At 42.7% G+C, this 21,810-nt stretch overlaps 1 protein-coding gene across 3 annotated transcripts in view; it reads right to left on the bottom strand.

Annotated features, from left to right (window-relative positions):
• QTRT1 (queuine tRNA-ribosyltransferase catalytic subunit 1) overlaps nucleotides 1-21,810 on the bottom strand; it is a 351,133-nt gene that overhangs the window by 30,384 nt on the left and 298,939 nt on the right. For 2 of the 3 annotated variants that reach the window (XM_044084474.1, XM_044084473.1), the window contains one exon: nucleotides 8,312-8,396. The exons of the other annotated variant lie outside the window; for it this stretch is intronic. In XM_044084474.1, the coding sequence (XP_043940409.1) occupies nucleotides 8,312-8,396 (85 nt within the window). The remainder of the gene's footprint in view (nucleotides 1-8,311; nucleotides 8,397-21,810) is intronic. 3 annotated transcript variants of the gene reach the window in all.

Here is a 21,810-nt window from a genome sequence, read left to right as displayed (position 1 = left end):
GCTGAAACAATTTCCTCACTATATATACCATGATCTAATATCTCTTGCCAGAAGTTCAACATTTTTCCTCGCCCATATCGCTGATGTACTTTTGCCTTCCATCAACCTTTCTTCACCTTGTCTGCTACATATGCTTTATGGCGAGAAAAAACAGTCAGAAAATATTTCCAAGACTTCCCCTCTTTGCATGCTCTCTGCCACCATAACTATATCCTCTTCTTGATAGCCTTTTAGTTTCTTAGATAGCAAATGTGTCTTTGTGTGCCAATCGGCCACCCCTACTAGTTAGCTCTGCCTTTGACAGCTCATACTTTGATAAAAGAGTTGAAATAATTCTGCATACTGCATATGGGTCATAAAATCACTGTTTAATAATTGTCTTTTAGGACTCCTGGCTAACACTACAGTAAGACAAATGCTAACAAGGTTACTACTCCTTCAAAGAAAAGTTGATGATGTTAACTGCAAACCAGGTTGACTTCTTCCTTGATGTCCAATAATTATGTCAAGAAGTAAAGGTGTCTATTCTGTCCCACTGATGTTTACTAGTCTCCCAAATAAAAACATTTATTGAGAAGACGGTGTGTTGAACAAAGAGTGGGAAAACATTTTCAGCAAATGTATTTCTGTAGGTGAGTACTATCCCATAATGGGATCACCAATTCACCTTTTTAGGTAGCTACACATCAGTCCTAATCAAGAGATGAAAGGACTATGAATTCTGTAGCAAGTACAGAGAAAAGACAACTTAAGCAGCCATTAATCAAGGACTATATACAATGAAAGAATACCTGACAAACTGACAAAATTATGGTCCAACTCTTGACTTCTACCAAGTAGCCCAAAAGATCTGGTATGCATCAGAAAAAGACTAGGAGGAGACCAACACTGCACTGCACACAATATTACATTTTTCTATAATGGAGGGTATTCCCTCACATCCCCATGCAGGCCAAGACCAGCTCCACCCCATGTAGGCAATGACTTCAGCCTATCAGTAGCTCTCATACCTAGCTGCAACAATACAGAATTCTCAGGATAAGTCTACATTCAACTGCATCAATCCAAAAAGACTTCTTTTGTAGGACTACATGTAGCTGCTGCCGCTGATGCTAATGCTACTGTTCTAGTAAAGTGTGCTTTAGTGTCCAGAGACACTGGTCAGGCTAATATTCATAAAAACACACTAAGCTTATGAATGTACCATCTTTTATGAATCCAACAGAGGTACAACAGAAAAGGTAAGAAGACATGGTCTGTAAAAAGACCACCATCAAGATTACAGATTAACGATGCAGAAATAAGAATACACCCGATTTGCAATTCTTACTAGTTCTACTCTGATCATTTTTGAAAAAAAAATTAAGTAATATTCTTGAGATATTTTTCTAATCAAAGTGCATACAATTTAATTCCTCATCTAGCTAAGGTGAGGATTACTAAGTCAGGTACTTTACAGAAGAAAAATGAAATACATCGATATGACTGTCTTCACAAGGGGACGTATCAGTTAAGTACTGTTGTAATGTTTTTAATATCATAGCAAGGAAATGTGTTTCTCCTGTATGACTACAAATCAGATAGTTTATTAACAAATGCATGAGAGTAATGCAGGAACACTGGGGATTTTTTTGTTTTAAGAACAATGACAACATCTGTGTGAATATACAAGGAAAAAGAAAACCAAACCTACAAAAACTAGGAAAAAATGTATATTACAGCAACTAGGGTAAATGACAACACAAACAGAAATGCCCTTAAAACAAACCGCAAAACAAAAAAGTGAAAGTGAAATCAGTAGATAACTGCAGGTGTAGCCACTGAAGATCTTTTTTTATATTAGTATTTGGCATGTTTTTTTTCTGACTTCTTTTAATCAATTCACAAATGCATACAATTTCTGTCATGAAGGTTATGCTATCAAAGAAAAGTTCAGAAAAGGTTAAATTTGGTAACCATTTAAAATGTCAGGAATCAGATTCTCTAGTCCCAAAATGTGGAAACCAAAGGTGACTTCTTAACCACCAATTGCAGATCTATCCTCTCTCAACACCCCTCAGCTATAACAAACCAGGTGAGCATATCTAAGACACTGAAGGTGGACCGGGGAAGGAGAACAGGAATCATGACCACTCCACTCCAAAGGAAGGCATTATTCACCTAAATGGGGAAGGGAAGGGGATAAGTCCATGTTTTAAGGTAGACAAGAGAAACTGCCTGACTGGTTGACATGATAGCTCAAATGGAGACCACACCAGCATCCAGGAGGAGAAAGGAGAGGTACAACCTGGCTGTGCACTCTCATTCATCCAAGGGGTGAAGTGCAACCAAGACTCCCCATTACTGAAGTCAAAAGTTCTCAAGAGGGGAAGTTCCTTATAAGTGGAAGGCCAAACATAAGCATCCCTCACTTTCAGGACTTAAAATATACCTCTCCCATGGTAGGAGAGGGAGCAAGGACAAACGTAACAGTGACTCTGATTAACAAGGATACACAGCAAGATCTGGAGGCCTCCTTGACAAAAGGGGAGGGCCAAGAAATTCTCTCTCCACATCTAAGTCTGCTACCAAATAAGAAGGAGGTGAAGAACTTAAAGGAAAAACATTGCAAGACCCCCATCAGACCATGGTGTCCATGTGTCTGTGACAGACCAGCATGAAAGTAAGGCAGGAAGGTCTCCCTTTCCCCAACCACTCTTACCCCCCTGCCCAGTCAAGTCAGGGGAAGAAAGACAATGCTAGTGCCAGTCCACCACTAAGGCAGTCCCAAAACATGGAAGTTTGAGAAGCACATGAGGTGGTTGCAGAAGGCCTAGATAAGGCAACACTTAAAAGAGGTATGGGGGAAAGGCTGGCCTTGGGCCAGTTAGCCATGGGATTGATCAGAGAAGATGAAAACATTCAAAGCTACCCCATATAAGAAGGGTCCCCAGGAGAGTTTCAAGGGACAACTTTCCAATCTCAGGAGTCCCAAACCAGGAAACTCTGAGCTTACTAAAAGAGGTAAACCACCCTCAAGCTAAAAAAAAAAAAAAATCAAACTTCTCTAGGGCTGGGGGCATTTCACTAAACCCCCCTCAAAGGACAGGGCAACACATCTAAGACACAGAAGGAGCAAGTCCTTCCAAGTGTCTCAAGCATCCCAAATCCTACTTTGTTTATAAGAATAGTAGAAAAGCATCCCCCCATGGGCCAAGTGGCCAGAATAGTAGTTTAGCCACTGTATCTATCCATCACAGAATGCACCCAACAATTCTGAACTTCCATTTACTCATTCTTCTTTTCCAGTACAAACCTTAACGTGTGCTGGACAGTTATGGATACCTTTTGCTATGGCAACACCATCACTGTCTGGGTTTTGAAGTATACAATACTTGCACACATGAATGGGTGCACTTATTGTTATAATGACCAACATTAAAGTAAATAATCTCCATGCATCTGAGCAGCTCTGGAATGAACAAAAATGAAAATTGGTATACTGATTTTTCTCAGGAAAAAAACATAACTGCTTTACCAGAAAGGCTCATCCAGACTCTGCTACACTTTGCTGTGAAGGAAAGGTTAGTTTGCTGTTATTTTTTGTATTTCTGTATTGCCTTTCTATATTTTGAATACTGTAGTTTGTTTTCTTTACCTTGTGTTTTGCTTGCATTCTGTTTAACAGCATATTAAAACTTCAAAAGAGACCACAGCTCTCTCTGTTCTGAGTCAGGCAGAATTTTTCCCTCCCTCCCACCCATTTAAGTTGTCTTGTTAAATACCACTGTCTTTCTAGTTGCCCGCCTCTTATGTTAATCTGACCATATATCTCATTTCTCTCTACTTTCACTGGCTTATGTGAGTAATCACAAAACCATCACTTTTGAAATCCCACCCCTTCAATTATTTAAATTTATTGGCCATCCTACAGTATTTCATAGTACCAAAATACAAAAGTAAACACCCCTTTCAGTCCATCTTGCTGTTTTAAAAATAGTAACTCTCCACTAAACCTTAACTTTTTAAACAGGTAAAACTCAAGTTACCTACTTTCATATCTAACTTCTCTAGTGCACACTGCAGAGTGCATTCTTTTCAATCTTACCTATAAGCATCCCTGTTACTAGCACTTTCTCTAATACCTAAAAAGATCATCTCTACTTGACTCCAAGTAGACTTTTCTCTATCTGTTAAACCTAGCACTTGCTCCTACAGTACTTATTACCTTGATACGGCACTCTTATAGATAGCACCCCAAAAGGCAAACCCCATTTCTCGGTCACTCACGCCCCGGAATCTCTTTTAAAGTTTTTGTCTAGTCCTTCTAGCATGTCGAGGATCAGTTGCTAGTGTCCTCTCCTGCTCAGCTGGTGAACCTGGGAATATTGAGGCAATGTTACAATTGCCTCATGTACACAGACAACCCTCTCCTCCTCCCACAAAACACAAATACATGCGAGAGATGCAACTATACGGCCAAACTGGAGGCTGAGCTCTCTCAACATAGGACTGGCAAGACCAGTCAGGAGGAGAAGGTTACCACACACACTATAGACCCAGTCTCACATAGTACCATCACAACCTCAAATCATACACATAAACACACAAAGACATACTCGGCGCCTCTGATCAAAAATCTACCAAAACAGCAGAGGCCACCAAAGCAGACACCCAAACAACCACCACCTCAGAACACAACACCTGCAACACATAGACCTCAGAGTCAGAGTGTCAAACAGTCACAGCCCTTAAGGCCAAACACAATGCCAGACACACTAGTCATTGGTGACTCCATAGTCAGACACACTGACGTACCGCTCACCAGACTGAGTAAGGAGAAGGTCACAGTAAGCTGCCTGTCGGGCGCTAGAATCCGCCACACAACGCAAGCACTCAGGTCTCTCAACAGCAGGTACAAATATGACTCAGTCATTGTCCACGCTGGTGTAAACGACCTGAGACGTACCTCCTTGGACTACATGAAAAGAGACATTGAGGAGCTCTCTGATTATGTAGCCCAGGCAGGTATGACCCTGACCTTGAGCAGTATCCTACCTTCACCAAGAATGATGCCACAATACAGAGATAAGATGATCAGCTTTAACAATTGGCTTAAACTCTGGTGTCATTCAAAGGGGATCCAATGTCTGTCTGCCTGGGATGACATGCTGGACAAGCCACGCTGCTCGCAAGGGACGGCTTGCACCTGTCACCCTGGGATTCCGGATATTGGCAAAGGCTCTTGCCACCCCCATAGTGCCTTTTTTAGGCAAGGCTCAAATTTTAAACCTACCACCCTAGAACACAAAAAAGGAAAAAAACTAAGGGCAATGCTGCTCAATGCCAGAAGTCTAAATCTCAAAATGCACGCACTCGAGGCCCTTCTCAGTATGGAGAACATCGATGTCTGTGCAGTGACAGAAACCTGGTTCAAGGCTCCTGAGAGCACCCCAGCACTATCAGGTTTTACCTCTTATCATGCGTTCCGGCCCCAAAATCCGGACAATACCAAGAAAGGAGGGGGGGTATCCATATTCATCAAAGACACCCACACCTCAAGACTGGTGGCAACGCATGATGCATTGGAGACCATCCAGGTGCAATTAACCATAGGCAAGACTGCTCTGCAAATTGTAGCATGTTACAGGCCACCCTCACAAACTCAGGAACCTCACATGGCCTTCCTGAAAACACTAGAGGGGATAAATGTATCACCAAACACCATCATACTAGGTGACTTCAATTACCCTAATATAGACTGGGAACACTACTCAAGCCCAAACACCCTAGCCCAAAAGTTCCTGGAATTCATAAACTCAAATGCCATGGAACAACTAGTCACCATCCCCACAAGAGGAGAAAACATACTTGATCTCATCATCACGAACATGGGAGCACAATGTTCAACACCGAAGTATACCCCTCACTGGTGAGATCAGATCACAAACTAATCTCGCTGGAGGTCCTCATCCCACCCCCACCTGAAATAAAAGACCACAGTAAAGAACTTCTCGAAGCCGACTTCACACTTCTAAAGACTAGTGTGGTCTCCTTTAAGGCCCCGAGCCGACGGAAAACAGTACTCAAGCCGCTGAATCACTTACAAATGCCTTCTACCAGCACCTGCAGGACTGCATGGATAAGGCAATCCCAAGAAAACAAAGACTCTTTGTACCAAAGGCAAGCGTCCACTCTGGTGGACCCCAGCCATAAACAAACTCTACAACAAAAGGAGGAAGCTACTACAAGATAGAGCAAAATCCTTAAAAGGTAAGACACCCTTGATCACTATAAGTAAAAACTAAGAGCTCTCATAAAATCATCCAAAGCAAATTTTGAGAGAAAAATAGCTAAAGACTCAAAAGACAATCATAAGGCCTTCTTTAGCTATGTTAGAAACCTGGGAGGAAACTCCCAGATATGCTCAGAACTAGTTCAAAATGATGTGAAGATTACTGATCCTACAGACATTGCCAACATACTGGCTGACAGGTTCAGTGCAAACTTCTCCCCTCCCCAAAAGGAGAGATATCTATACCAAGCGATTGCAGCCCCCAAACATCTCCAACGCCCAAGTGAGAACTGCTCTCTCCAAAGCAAAAACACAGCATCCATGGGACCTGATGGTGTCCCCGGCTGTGTGCTCCACGAACTCAACGAGGAATTAAACCCACAGCTAGGACAGCTGTTTAATCATAGTCTTACCTCTGGATACGTACCCAGGAGTGGCGCACTGCAACTGTGGTCCCACTTCACAAAGGCGGTGCCTCCACCGACCCTGGAAATTACCGCCCATTAGCTTGACAAGCCTTATCTGCAAAGCCATGGAGAGGATCATAATGGACCTCATAAATAAAGACATAGGGAATTTGCAGACTTTGGATCCATCCCAGTTTGGCTTTGTCAAAGGCAGATCATGCCTTCTAAACTTGGTTGACTTTTTCAAACAGTCACCAAAGCCATTGATGAGGGAAAGGCAGTCCATACAGCCTACCTCGATCTGGCGAAGGCCTTTGATACAATACCCCACTGGGTATCATTGAAAAACTCATCAGCTTAAATGTTAACCCATACATCACAAGATGGGTTGCAAACTGGCTGAGTGACAGAACCCACAGGGTCAGAGTTGCTGGCACCATGTCAGACTCAAAGCCTGTCACAAGTGGTGTACCACAGGGCTCAGTCCTGGGCCCACTCTTGTTTGGCATCTACTTTTCCAAGTACAAGCAAACACAGGAGGGTTATGGCTGACAAAGTTTGCAGATGACTGCAAACTGGGCCATAGTAGAAAACACATCTGACACAGATATCCTTCAGAAGGGTCTCACAGAAACGGATAACTCGTGCCAGAGCCATGGCCTAAAGTTAAATGCCAAAAATGCATAGTCATACCCTTCGGGAAAAACAAGGTTACCCCTAGCTACCAAATAGGTGGCAATCCACTGAGTACAGAAGAAGTTATCAGGGACCTGGGGACCCAGGTTGATAGTAGTCTGTCATTCGACACCCATGTAGCTAAAGTAGTTAGGAAGACCTTCTACATTGCCCACCTTATCATGAAGGGATTCTCATCTAGATCAAGGGAGGTCATAGTCTCCCTATACTCATCACTCATCAGACCAATGATTGAGTACAATGCCCCATTCGGAATGTATCTGACCCGACGCTTGCAGCAGCTGGAGAGGCCACAAAAGTTCCTCACCAAAAGGATAAAGGGTCTCAAACATCTGTCCTATGCTGCCCGACTGAAAGAACTCCAGCTCTATTCAGTCGCTTACCGCTTGCTCAGAGGTGACCTTTGCCTAACATACAAGGCCATGTCAAACCCAGATTTGATGAATATGCTTCACCTCAAAAAATCTAGATCCGTCAGAGCCACAAGGGCGGAGACTTAAACCTCGACATGGCTATTAATAGGACGTGCTGGAGGGATAGATTCATCACCCAAAGACTCCCTATGCTGTGGAATAAAATCCCGGTATATGTGAGGCAGAGCACCTCGCTGGCCTTGTTCAAGAGAAATCTTGACCAATGGATGGGAGATCGCAGATATACCCCAGGGATTACCTCAGTGTCACTGCTCAACAGAGGCACAGCAAAATAATGGGTATAGTTCCCCATACTAAAGGGGTGGCGTAAGCCACAAAACTATGGGCTAGGCTTGTAAATGCCCTCGGGCAGATAGCCTAGTATGAACCTATGAACCTATGAACCTATGCTACAAAAAATGTGATGATAACCACAAAATAATTACTTTACAGATACTAAATGTAGGAAGCTCAACAAGCACTGCCAAAAAGACAGCAACAGCATAAGTCCAGTTACTAACCTGGTAGGCAATGTTATGAATCGTTATGTAATGAAGAGCAGCAGTGTCAGTCTTAAACAATGCATGAAGATACGCGCGTGTGCACCTGCCAAAGGCAAACAAATTATAAATTACTTAACATGTCTACTAGTTCCAAATTTTTAGTCTATTTATTACAGTGACTGCTGAGTACACTTTGCCAATAAATATAAATAAAAATACATTTTTATTTTGAACACTAAAAACTTCAGCAGGTGTCAGGTGAATGAGGAAACCTCCTAACTGGCTGACGTGGAAGTTGAACAGAGACCCTTTCTATCAATTAGAGTGAAGAGAAACCCAACAGACAAATGGTCCTCTGACCCCTGTGGTCTGCACACAGGAAACAAAAGTTATGTAGGTTCACAGGTTGGTACTAGGCTATCGGCCCTAGGGCCCATACAAGCCTAGCCATAACAATTCCCTGGATATTTCTTCCCACAATATTTACTTCTCTGGACCCCTGTCTAGCAGGGCAACTGACATGATCCCCGGGGTGAATTTCCTATCTCCCATCCAATCATCAAGGTTCCTTTTGAAGAGAGCCAATAAGGTGCTCTGATTGACATGTATGGGCAGTCTATTCCAGAGTATGGGGAGTCTCTGGGTCAGGAACCTATCCCTCCAGCATGTTTTGTTCATTGTGATGACAAGGTTTAGATCTCTGGAGCGTGTGGCTCTGAGAGATTGAGATTTCTTTAAGTGGAGCATGCCTAACAGCTCAGGGTTTGACATGGCCTTATATGTTAAGCAGAGATCGCCTCTGAGTAGACAATATGCCACAGAGTATAGCTGGAGTTGTATGTGATTCTTTTAGTGAGGTATTTCTGTGGTCTTTCCAGCTGTTGCAGATGTCTTGTGAGGTACATACCAAATGGGGCATTATACTCTATAATGGGTCTAATGAGGGATGAGTACAGTGGGACAATGACCTCCTTTTTTCTGAATGAAAAGCCCTTAGTGATGAGGTGTGCCACATAGAAGGATTTCTTGACTGTTGTGGTGATGTGGTTATCGAAAGTGAGACCACTGTCCACCTGTGTCCCTAAGTCTCTCATCACACTTTCAATGTTTAGTGTACTGCCACCTATGTGGTAATTCATGGGTACATGTTTTTTTTCCAAAGGGGATAACTATACATTTCTTGGCATTAAGCTTGAGCCTATGGCTCTGACACCAGGCATATGTTTCTGTAAGGCCCTTTTGTAGAATATCCACATCATTTGGGGATTCAATAATGGCTCCCAGTTTGCAGTCATCTGCGAACTTTGTTAGCCAGAGTCCCTTAGTGTTGGCCTGTACTTCAGAGAAGTAGATGGAAAACAACAGTGGTCCCAGGACTGAACCCTGAGGTACTCCACTTGTCACTTGTCTGGAGATGGATTTGGAGTTGGCTACTTTTACAGTCTGGGTTCTGTCAGTAAGCCAGTTAGCAACCCATCGTGTGACGTAGGGATTTATGCCCAGCTTAGTAAGTTTATCTATGATTCCAGAGTGGGGAATGGTATTGAAGGCCTTGGGGAGGTCCAGACAGGCTGTGTGAACCGCCTTACCCTCGTCCACAGCTCTGGAGACTGATTCGAAGAAGTCAATCAGATTAAGGAGACAAGATCGGCCCTTCACAAACCCAGTGTTTGAAGGTTGCCAATGTCTTTGTTTATAAGTTCCATGATAATGCGTTCCATGCCCTTGCAGATCAGGCTTGTCAGACTGATGGGACGGTAGTTCCTGGGATCCAAGGCGGATCCCCCTTGTGAAGTGGGATAACTGTAGCTGTGCGCCACTCAGTGGGCACGAAGCCTGAGGTGAGGCTATGATTAAACATGACATTTAGGTGAGGTGCCAGTTCATTTTGTAGTTCATGTAGTACACAGCCTGGGATGTCATCTGGTCCCATGGATGCTGTATTCTTAGCTTTGGAGAGTGCGGTTTCTACCTGTGTGGCCGTGATTACTGGAATTTGGCAATCTTTTGGTATTGAGATGGGCCCTTTAGGGGGTGAGAGGGGGGTGAAGTTGGCACTAAATCGATCTGCCAGGATATTGGCAATATCCTTGGGATCAGTATATTTAATGCCATTCTGTTGTAGCTCAGAGCAGATCTGAGCATTGCCATTTAGATTCTTGACATAACTATACAATGCCTTGTGGTTGTCTTTGGAATCTTTGGCAATTTTATTTTCGTAACTAGTTTTAGAGGATTTTATGAGGAATCTCAGCTTCTTAATGAGGCTGGTGAGGGAGTTTTTTTGCATCCAGGGATTTTCCTCTTTTCAGCAACAGTTTCTTCCTTCTGTTGTATAGTTTGTTTATAGCAGGGCACCACCAGATTGGCTTCCTTTTTTTGGAGAAGAGCATCTTGGTTCTATTTGGGATGGCACGATTCATGCACATGTAGAAGTGCTCATACAGTGCCTTAATGTAGGATTCTGCAGTCGAACTTTCAGTTCCCATCTGCATGGGTGCCGTGACGTTTGTCACTTCTGACTTCAGTAGCATGAAGTTGGCTTTGGAGAAGTTTTTTAAGGAGGTTTCCTTACTGGGGGGTGGGAGTAGGATGTGGATGTCAAGGGTGATTTGCTTATAGTCAGGCATGACCAATGAAGGGGCGACCACTGGTGTGGTGCAGCTATCTCCCATGTTGGTAAATGACCAGGTCTAAGATATTGGAGCCCCTGGTGGGACAATGGATTAGTTGATCCAGGGCATTGGAATTTATGAATTCCAAGAACCGTTGGGAAAAGGAGTTGGTACCCGAGTAGTTTTCCCAGTTAATGGCAGGGTAGTTGAAATCACCCAGTATTAGGGTGTTTAGTTGTATCTTAATATTTTCCAGTATGTTTAGAAAGGTGTAGTGAGAATCTTGGGACATGGTGGGGGATCTGTAGCAAGCTACAATTTGGATTGCAGTCTTACCTAGTGTTAGTTGCACCTGGAGAATTTCAGATGCATTGTGTTGGGCAACTAGCTTGGAGGTGTGAATATCCTTGGTGAATATGGACATTCCTCCACCTTTAGTGTTTCGGTCTTGGTTTTGTGGCCGAAAAGTGTGGTAAGAGTTGTAGCCTGGTATTGCAGGGGTGCTCTCTGGAGCCTTGAACCAGGTCTCAGTTACTGCACAGATATTGATGTTCTCCATTTTTAGGAGTGCCTCGAGAGAGTGCATTTTGAGGTTTAGACTTCTAGCATTGAGTAGCATTATCTTCAGATTTTGCATGCTTGTATCTGTTATGGTGGTGGTTTTATCCTTTGAACCTTGCGTAAAAAAGGCACTATAGGGGTGGCAAGAGCTTTAGCCAGTAACCTGAATCCCAGGGTGACCATCTCTGGCAAAGCATCATGGTTTGTCGATCATGTCTTCCCAGGCAGACAGATACTGGATCCCCTTTGAATGACACCAGAAGCTTAGCCAACTGTTGAAGTCAATCATTTTGTCCTTATACTGTGATATCATTCTGGGCGAAGGCAGGATGCTACTCAGGGCTAGAGTCATACCTGCCTGGGCCACATGATCCAAGAGCTCTTCCATGTCTCTTTTTATGTAGTCCAGGGAAGTACGTCTCAAGTCATTCACTCCAGCATGGACAATGACAGAGTCGTATTTGCACTTGTTGTGGAGAGACTTGAGTGCACGCTTTATGTAGCGGATCCTCGCACCCGACAGGCAGCTGACTGTAATTTTCTCCTTGTTCAGCCTGGTGAGTGGGACATCAGTGTGCCTGACTATAGAGTCACCTATGACTAAAGTGTTGGGTACATTGTCTTGCCTTAGGGGCTGTTGTTGGGTGGCACACTGGTGTTGTGAGCTATGTGTCACTTTGGTTGTGACTGGTGTTTGTTTGCGTTTTAGCTTCGGAGGTCCTTGTTGCTTGGGCAGGTTAATGTTAAGGGCCTCCGCATATGTGGGTTCAGTGTTGCTATGTGTGGGTGTTGATGGTGTGGGTTTTGAAGGGCTATGAGCTGCTTGAGGTGTAGTGCAGGTGTTAACCTTCTCCTCTTGACTGTCTAGCACAATCTTGGCCGGAGAGAGCTTTGCTTCCAGTTTGGCTATGTAAGTGCATCTCTTGCAGGTTGTAGTGTTGGGTGGTAGGAGGACAGGATTGTCTGTGTACAGGAGGCAGTTGCCCCATTGCCCCAGTATGCCCAGATTCACCAGGTGGATAGAGAAATCACCGGAAGCTGACCCTTGGACATGCCTGTTTAGGTGTTTTTTTTTGTAAAGTTTAAGAGCTGTTTTCCCTTACCTTCGCAAGGTACTTTGCAATTATAGGCTGTTTAGTGCCTACAATTAATTTCTCCTTATTGACAAGGAGAGTTGAGTGCTTGTATCAGATTCAGGCTTCCTAGTGCTTTCCAGCAGGTTGTAGAGCAAGTGCTAGTCACAGGGTTTCAGATTTTAGTGCTAATACTGAGAAACCAGCTAGTTCTAAGGGAAAATTTGAAGAGCAGACTTTCTGGCACCTGGAATAGTTTAACTGTAGCCTCGCAGTGCTGCACAATGCGAAAAATGTGCAAACACACACGTTTTTTAAGCCAGAAAGTTGAAAAAGATAGAAATCAGCCCAAAAAAGCTAATAAAATTACAGTTTCAGAGCTAGAAACCACTCCTCTAGCATTAGATAAGCAGTACAATGCTCACCACTCCCACTGGTAAGCAGTAGGACTTCCCTCTACCACAGCAAGGTCTGGATAGCTCTGAGCACAGAAATAAGGTCATGAGACAAGCAAAGCCTGGGATATGGACTGGCTAGGAAAGGTGGGAAACGAGCAAAGAAGACAGTATTTTTTTTTTGAAATGGGCTAAACAATGCAATAATACAGTAAATAAACAGAAAAAGCTAACACACTTGAGTGTGTAGTCCTAAACAGTAAATGCAATTAAAACTCTACAGAATTAGCAATTTCAAACTTTTTAAATGAAACAAGGCAAGTACACAAATGAAAAATGATTTAAGAGGCAGTAATACAGCAGAATAAGTAGCTAGTCTACATATACAGAGAAGTCTATATATACAGAAAAGCAGCTAAAACATACAAACAATTCAGATGCAGTGCAACCTAGAGCACTTGAGTTGTAGCAATTTTAAGGCAATTACAGTTATAATAAATGCTCTAAAATATGCTCTATATTTCCAAAATGTTTAAGAAGCACAGTCAGAACACAAAGAGATTCAGGCAATTTTTTTTTGAAAGGGAAAAAGGAGAAACAGAAGGCCTTCTCAGATGTTCCCTCTGTATTAGGTAGAATGAGCTAATGGCACTAGACTGGGAGGAGTGTCCCAGATCAGATTTACAGTAGGGGCGGGCAACTGCAAAGCCACCAAGTATAACAACAAGACACGAACAGGGAGGGAGGATGGGGACCAATACTAAAGCTATTAGCCTACAGACAGTAAACACTACAGAAAGCCACAAAATGAAAGTTTATAAACAGATAAAGGAGCAAAGAGACTCTACAGAATGCTTTTAACTGCAAACAAGTCAGTTACCCATGCAGATTAGTTAATAGCAATAAAATACATTAAAAATATGCAGCAGGCAATAAAAAGTGCTATATATAAATTGCTAGAAACAATAATCAGTATAAATAATCCAAAAAAAAAACAGGATACTTATATATCTCAGATCAGAGTTGTGGTCAATGCCCCTCCTCCACTCTGCTCAGTGTGTATAATCAGAAATCCTCTCAAAGTTAGGGCTTAAATACCAAAAGATACAACCTTAGACAACTTTTTTTTTAAAAAAAGCACACAAAAAACAGCCCCTACTAGCCAGCAGCCAATTAACACAATCAAGCAAGGTAAAGAAAGGCTTCTGCTAATTCAAGATGGCCTGTTCATGTGCTTTGAACAATCACTGCAGAAACAAACAGGTCCAGAGCCAGCAAATCTGAACAAGGAGAATACTAAAGCTATTAGCCTACAGACAGTAAACACTACAGAAAGCCACAAAATGAAAGTTTTAAACAGATAAAGGAGCAAAGAGACTCTACAGAATGTTTTTAACTGCAAACAAATCAGTTACCCATGCAGATTAGTTAATAGCAATAAAATACACTAAAAACTATGCAGCAGGCAATAAAAAGTTCTATATATAAATTGCTAGAAACAATAATCAGTATAAATAATCCAAAAAAACAGGATACTTATGTATCTCAGATCAGAGTTGTAGTCAACGCCCCTCCTCCACTCTGCTCTGTGTGTATAGACAGAAATCCTCTCAAGGTTAGGGCTTAAATACCAGAATATACAACCTTAGACAACTTTTTTTTAAAAAAAGCACAAAAGAACCAGCCCACACTAGCCAGCAGCTACTGTAATGATAGATGTGTTGTCTGTATCCATCTGGTTCAACTTGTGGAACTTCAGATCCAACATAGGTTGATTCTAAAGCTTTTAGCACATCTTGGCTCCATCTCCCTTACCATAACTCCCCACTTTGCTATCAACTCCCCAGATCGAGTTTGCCAAATGAGTCAAAATACAATGATACAAGATATCCAGCTAAGTTCCCACTTCCTCCACAATACAAGGAAAACACACACAGGAAATGCAAGACTCTAGGTGAGTAGAATGAAAGAACCCCTTATGTCCAGTCATCATAGAGGGAAGACTTGCCAAATTAACAAGAAGGTTGGGGGCAACAGTGTGGGAAGGGTGAACCAAATGAGACAGACAACATGAATCTATCATTATGGTGAGTACATAGCTTTTGTATCTGATGTCTGTTCCGTCTGGATTCAACCTGTGGGACAAAGTCCCCAGCCAGGACAATTCCTTGGGAGGAACTAAGGAAAGATATTTAAGAACACAGTAGAACCAAAAGAAGCCCTGGACCTGGAGTGAATGCCCAGGCTTTTAATGCAACACAAAAGTATGATGGCCCAACCAAGTAGCAGCAGCGCAGATATTGTTCACATGTACTCCAGAAAAAAATCTGTAAAAGTAGCTACAATCCTAGAAGAAGGACCTGTAAACTTTTGTAGAAGAGTCTTGCCTTTCAGAAAATATGCAAATAAAATACAATAAGACACTTGGCACAGGTAAGCCCAGCCTGGATTTTGAAAAGGAGACAAACAACTGGCTACATTTCCTGAAAGACTTGGTATGGTCAAGATTTGTTTATTTTAATTTATTTATTTTACATTTGTTTACCGGGATAGTCTGACTGGATATAAGTCCATTTTCAGCAGAGGCCCGGGGAGAAAAGCTCCAGAAAGCACAGTTACATAATGACAGATTAGAGAAAGTTGTAAGTTCAAGTAATAAAAAACATAAGTCAATAGGATACAAGCATACATTATAGTGAGAGCCATCATAAATATGGTACAAAGCTGCAGACTAGTACAGTTACAAAGATAGGGAAGAGAAAGTTGTAGGTACAAGTATTACAACACAAGTCAGTAAGCTACACAAAACAATATGTTACAAATTTGCAGACAAGAGGTTTGTCTATGCTTATGTAGTAAGCATTCGTTCTATAATAGTTCGAGCACAGCTAGCAAGAGAGAGCCATAAATTCAGATAATTAGCTAATCAGGGTTGAAACAGGGACATAGCCAATGTTTTTGGAGGTGGAGTTTGAGGATTTTTTTAAACTGGGTGAGGGAGGGTTGGTGGGTAAGTATGGCAGGTAGTGAGTTCCAAATTTTACCTACTGAGTTGGCAAATAGAGAGCCCCCTGCCACATTATTGCTCTTGGTAGTTTGTACCAGAAGATTGTCGGCAGAGCGTAGGGACCTAAGGTTGCTATATGGCTTAATGATATCGTTTAAGGCTGGGGTGTATTCAGAATGGTGGAGAACCTTATGGGCCATAATAAGCTGATTATATTGGACCAGGTTAGGCCATTCAAGCCAGCCAAGTTGAGATAGGTTAAGACAATGGTGGGTCCTATAGGGTGTACCTGTAGCAAACCTGGCCACTTGGTTATAGCATCGAGCAAGTTTGGACAGAGAGGTGTTGTTTAGGTTAGTGTAGAGTGGAGAAGCATAGAGTAGGGCGGAAAGTAAGTGGGATCAGGCAATGGTAGTTCTAGCTATTGGGGTGAGAAATCGTTTGATCCTATAGAGGGAGCCCAATTTTTTGTTAACGGATTTGATAGTTTGATTCACGTGGTAGTCATATTTTAGGGTGTTATCTACTGTGAACCCAATAAGTTTTGTGTGAGTCTGGGGAGATAGTTATGCCATTGGTGGATGTTAGGGTAAAAAATGGTGAAGTGTTTTTACTATTATGGGAGAATATTAGGAGTTTGGTTTTTTGAGGGTTTAAGATGAGGTGACAATCAGAAAACCATTTTTCTACTACAGAGAAAGTATTCTGGGTTAATGTGATAAGTTCAGCTAAGGTGGAAGCTGTGCAGATTATAGTGGAGTCATCTGCATATTGAATACAAGTGGCCTTTGGGGTAATAGTGGGTAGGTCGTTGATGAAGATAGAGAAGAGGAGGGGACCTAGTATGGACCCTTGCGGGACTCCCAGAGTAATAGGTAGTTGTGTGGATAGGGTATTTTGCCAAGATACTGCTTGTTTTCTCTCAGACAGATATGACTGAAACCAATTGATGGGGTCATTGTTAAGCGACAAGCGTTTCAGGGCTAGGATAAGTAGCTGATGATTGACCATATCAAAGGCCTTAGAAAGATCTAGGAAGAGAGCAGAGGACAGTTTGGTATTGTTTCTGTTTGTATTAATAGTGTTTGTGAAGGATAGGAGGGCAGAGGTAGTGCTATGGTGAGATCTAAATCCGTGCTGGGGGTTAGCCAGGAGTTGGTTCTGGGTAAGGTAGTGGGATAGTTGTTTATGGACGCATTTCTCAAGTATTTTGGCAAGTGGTGATAGAATGGCTATTGGTCTGTAGTTAGAGAGGTCAACTGAGTTCCCTCATTTATGCAGAGGTATAACATAAGAGACCTTCCAGAGAGAGGGACAATATGTTTCAGATAGAGAGCGGTTTATGATTATCGAAATGGGGTACGTGATGGCCTCTGCACTTTTTTGTAGGTATTCTGCTGGAAGGAGATCTGCTGCTAAGGTAGTGGGTTTTAGTTTAGTGAGTAGAGATTTAATGGTTGAAGTGGATACTGGCTGAAAATTAAAGGATACTTGGGTAGTGTTAGAGGAGGAAAACTGAGAGGGGTTGCTGGGGGGTAGTTGGCTAGCTAGTGACTGGATGGTCTTGGTAAAGAAGTTATTGAAGCTGTTAGCAGTTTCCACTGGAGTTTTTAGATAGGATGCTGATGGGGTGAGGATGGTAGTTTGGCTAGGGTGGAGCAGTTTGTTAATGCCTGCCCAAAATTTTTGGGGTTTGTTCTGATGCTTGTTCTGGAGGTGTTGGTAATAGGTCTTTTTGTCCAACAGTATGGCTTTTTTGGTAGCATTCCTTAACTGTTTAAATTTAATATGGTCGAGCGGGTCTTTGGTGGCACTTGAGAGCCAGGGGGCTGTCTTAGCTTTGACTCGGAGAGTGTGATTAGGAGCATGTGAGTCTAGGTCAGCTAGGAATTTGGAGTTAAAATATGCTACAGCATCATCTAGAGGAAGATTTTTTAGGATGGCCCAACTACATGCTTTGAGTTCATTCTGGAAGGCTGTAAGGCTAAAATTTTTGTGGGACCTGATAGTTTTATAGAGGACTTGGTGATTATTATTTACTTTTTGTTTGATGATGAAGGTGAGTAGGTGGTCGCTTAGGTCATCTGGGAGGGTGCCTACATTATATTGGTCTTGGTGGGTGTTGACAAGTATCCAGTCTAGGATGCTGCTCTTGTCATATGCTTTGCTAAACCTAGTGGGTGAAGAGATGAGTTGAGTATAACCGAAAAGATTCAGATGGGTGTTAGGAGATTCAGTGGAACAATTATTCCAGTCTATGTTAACATCTCCTAATACTATAGTTTCTTGGGGATAGTTAGATGACTGCCATTGTAAAAAGTCTTCTAAGGTACTAGTGTTGTCACCTGGTGGGATGTATATGCAGGCAATGTATAGGGATTTATTTGAGTTAATTTGGAATTTACAGAGAAGCACTTCAGCAATGTTGAATTGGGGGGGGGGCTGTTGTGGAGCAAGGATGATATCTAGCGAGTTTTTGAACAAGATAGCTACACCTCCTCCTTTCTTAGTGGCACGATCTAGATGAAGTATGTTATATACCCTGGTGGAATGATCTCACTGTCTTTAGTACCTGGTTTCAACCAGGTTTCAGAGAGACACAGTACCTCAGGTTAGTAAACTGCCAAGAAGGCATGTAGGTTATGGACCTTGTTGTTAATACTCCTGATATTTAGGTGACATATCAGGAGAGAGTTTTTAGATCTAGTCATTGGACAAAAGTTGTTGGTAGTGTTGTGTGGAGGGTTTGTGGGAGAGGTGGGTCCTGGATTAGGGTGAATGTCCCCATCCATCATTAGACCGAGTTGGACAGTTATAGAGATTTTCAAGGCTTTGCTAAGTATTTTGTGATAGTATCTGGTTTTGGGGGAGATAGACCATGGTCTATTTAGTTGGGACATGATACTGGTGGGCAGGACAGGTCTGTGGTAATTGAATGGTAGAGCAGTTGTGTTTAGGGGGGGAGCTGAGATAGTTTGGTTTCGAGGGTGGTGGAAGCCAAGATGTGGCTGTCCTTCGTAGGTGTTGAGGAGGTAGAGGGTAATTAGTAGTGCTGTGATAGATAGGTTGGATCTCATTTTGAGAGTTAGAATAGAGATTGGTTCAAGAGTGTGTTTGGGATAGGAGGAGGGGTTAGGGAGAGGGGAGGAGATTAGAGTTAAGGGTTGATAGTGATAGGTCAGTGATGAGGGAGAGGTGTGGTTAAGTGAGTATAAATCTAGCAATAGTAGGGGCGGGTGGCATTTGGGGGCAGGGTGGGGTGCGAAGCAAGCCCAAGCAAAGCAGGGCTTATTCCAACCACGAGCTACCACTGGTTGTGTATTTTACCTTAGGTAGGTGAGCAGAGTTAGCCAAATTACTGTAATAATATTCTTAGGGGTAGTCTGTTGCTATCTATTTCCTTTAATTTTAGCCCGTATTAAAAACTCAGTAATGTTTTCCACTTTTACAAGTTTGGTAGGATTAGTGGGAGTGGGTGTTTAGTTAGGATTAGTCTGAGATAAAATCTTAGTTGCTTATACACATCCAAATAATGCAAAAGGTATTCGCCTTTGTTGGAAAAACTGGGAAAAAACACAGGAAGATAAATGGAGCTGCCAAGGTTACTCTTAGAAACTACCTTGTGTAAAAAGGAAGGGTTTGTATGAAGAAAAATCCTATCCTTATGGAAAATTAGGTAAGGAGGGGAAGAATCAAGTGCAATTCTGAAACCCTTTTGGCAGAGGTAATTGCCACCAAAAACAAAGTTTTCCAAGACAATAGCTTAAAATCTGAGGAGGGTGAAGGTTCAAGGGGGGGGGGGTAGTTAGAACCTGAAGAACAATAGGAAGATACTAGGGAAAGACTGGATCCCATATTGGCAGATGAAGAAGAAAAGTACCTTTAAGAAAAGTCTTGCAAATACAGAGAGAAGTCAAGGACATATTATCTCTACCAATATGAAAGTTCAAAATGGCTGCGAACTGTACCTTGATAGTAGAGAAGCTAACTCAGTTAGAAAGTCAAAAACTGACTACAAGGGGGGCTGAAAAGGCGTCAAGTCCATGAGTTTCAGCCCACAAAACAAATCTCATCCATTTACTCTTATACACTTTTGTAGTGGATTCTTTCTGAAAATATGACAATATATGAACTAACTCCTGAGAAATCTTGGGATTTCTGGCCATCAAGGGAACTGTAGGAACCATGCAGACAACTTGAGGGACTGGAGACTGAGGGGACCAAGCCTAGCTGGATGAGAGAAGAGATCTGGAATGGGATCCATTACCCAAGGGGGATGTTTCAGAAGAGACCAAAGGAAGAGAAATCACATCTGGTGAGGCCCAAAAGGGGACATGAGGATCACTAAAGCTCTGCAGTGGGCTGCTTTCTGAAGAAATTTTACAATCAAGGAAACTCAGGGATAAGCATAAAAGAGATCACGGGGACAAGCAAACATCAGAGTGTCTCTGTGTGTTTGTCTTAGAGAGGGAATAATGGAGTAATAGCTGCTGCACTTTGCGTTGGATGGGGACACAAACAGGTTGCAACACAGAGTACCCTAGTACTGAAAAAATCTGAGCTGCCATCATTGGATTTAGGAACCACTCTTGAGGCAATAGGATGTTTCTTTTGAGGCTATAATGTTGGACTTCCCTGGGATATGCTTTACTACCAGAAACTGCTGATAGGAGATTTGCCCACTGCCAAACCCTCATGGCCTCCTGACAAAGAGGATAAGAACATGTTCTCCTATTTGCTGAGATACCAGATGACTGACATGTTGTCTGTCTGTACTGCAATCACACCTCTGGAGAGGACATCCTGAAAAGCCTGTAATGCTAGGAGGAATGCTCTCATCTCCAGAATGTTCATGTGAGTGTTAGCCTCTCTGGATGACCAAGACCCCTGAACTGTCCTCCATTTGAAATGGCCACTGATCTCAAGAGGTGGGTGTCCATGGTGACCATGGCCAAAGGAGAAGGAATTACAAACTGTTTCTCTTGTTGCACTAATGTTGACTGCAAGCAACACTGAACCTGCTTGTGACATGCTATCATCAGCCATACAGGGAAATCCATGGGGTGCATTAGAAGGATCCACTGAATGGCCATAATCCACTGCATGGTGCTCATATGATACCTGTCTAAGGGTAGCAGTCCTATTGACTCTGCCATATGACCAAGAAGTCTTAGAAGTGCATAAACGTTTAGTTATGTACTTACCATAACGATAGATGTATGTGATCCATCTCGCCTACATTCATAACTGATCGGCTCCGACTCGGCCGATACACTAGCATGAAGTCTCTCATTGGCTGGGCCAACCCCCTTATCCCAGGATGCACCACACCCAAATCCCCAGATCTTGTTTGCCCCACAACAACTCACTCACATGAGCCACTCCAACTGTACAATAGTGTTTCCTCCAGATCCAACAAGTAGGGGGAAGGAGGGCGGGTACGTATGAATGTAGGTGAGATGGATCACATACATCTATCATTATGGTAAGTACATAACTAAAAGATGTAATGCGATCCTATCTCACCTACATTCATAACTGATGGGACAGCATCCCTAGCACCTAGATCCTGGGAGGCTCACTGGAAAACACTCCTGAGCACTGTGGAAACAAAGGGCGCCCGACCTCTAGAGGCCACGTCCAGTTTGTAATGAGAAATAAAAGTATGTGGAGAAGCCCAAGTGTCCGCTGTACATATCTCATCCACCGACAGTCTGGCGTGGAAAGCCACTGAAGTAGCCATAGCCCTAGCAGAATGCGCTCTAACTGGAAATGGAAGGTCCCTTCCTGTTGATGCATAAATAAATGAAACACAATCCCTAATCCACCTAGCAATAGTGGTCTTAGTTACTGCTTTGCCAATCCT

This window comes from Protopterus annectens, chromosome 9.part0, assembly GCF_019279795.1.
Source record: "Protopterus annectens isolate FY-2018-M chromosome 9.part0, PAN1.0, whole genome shotgun sequence".
Taxonomy (NCBI): Eukaryota; Metazoa; Chordata; order Ceratodontiformes; family Protopteridae; genus Protopterus; species Protopterus annectens.
The sequence above is the reverse complement of the archived record's forward strand: the minus strand, read 5'-3'. Positions and strand labels throughout refer to the sequence as shown.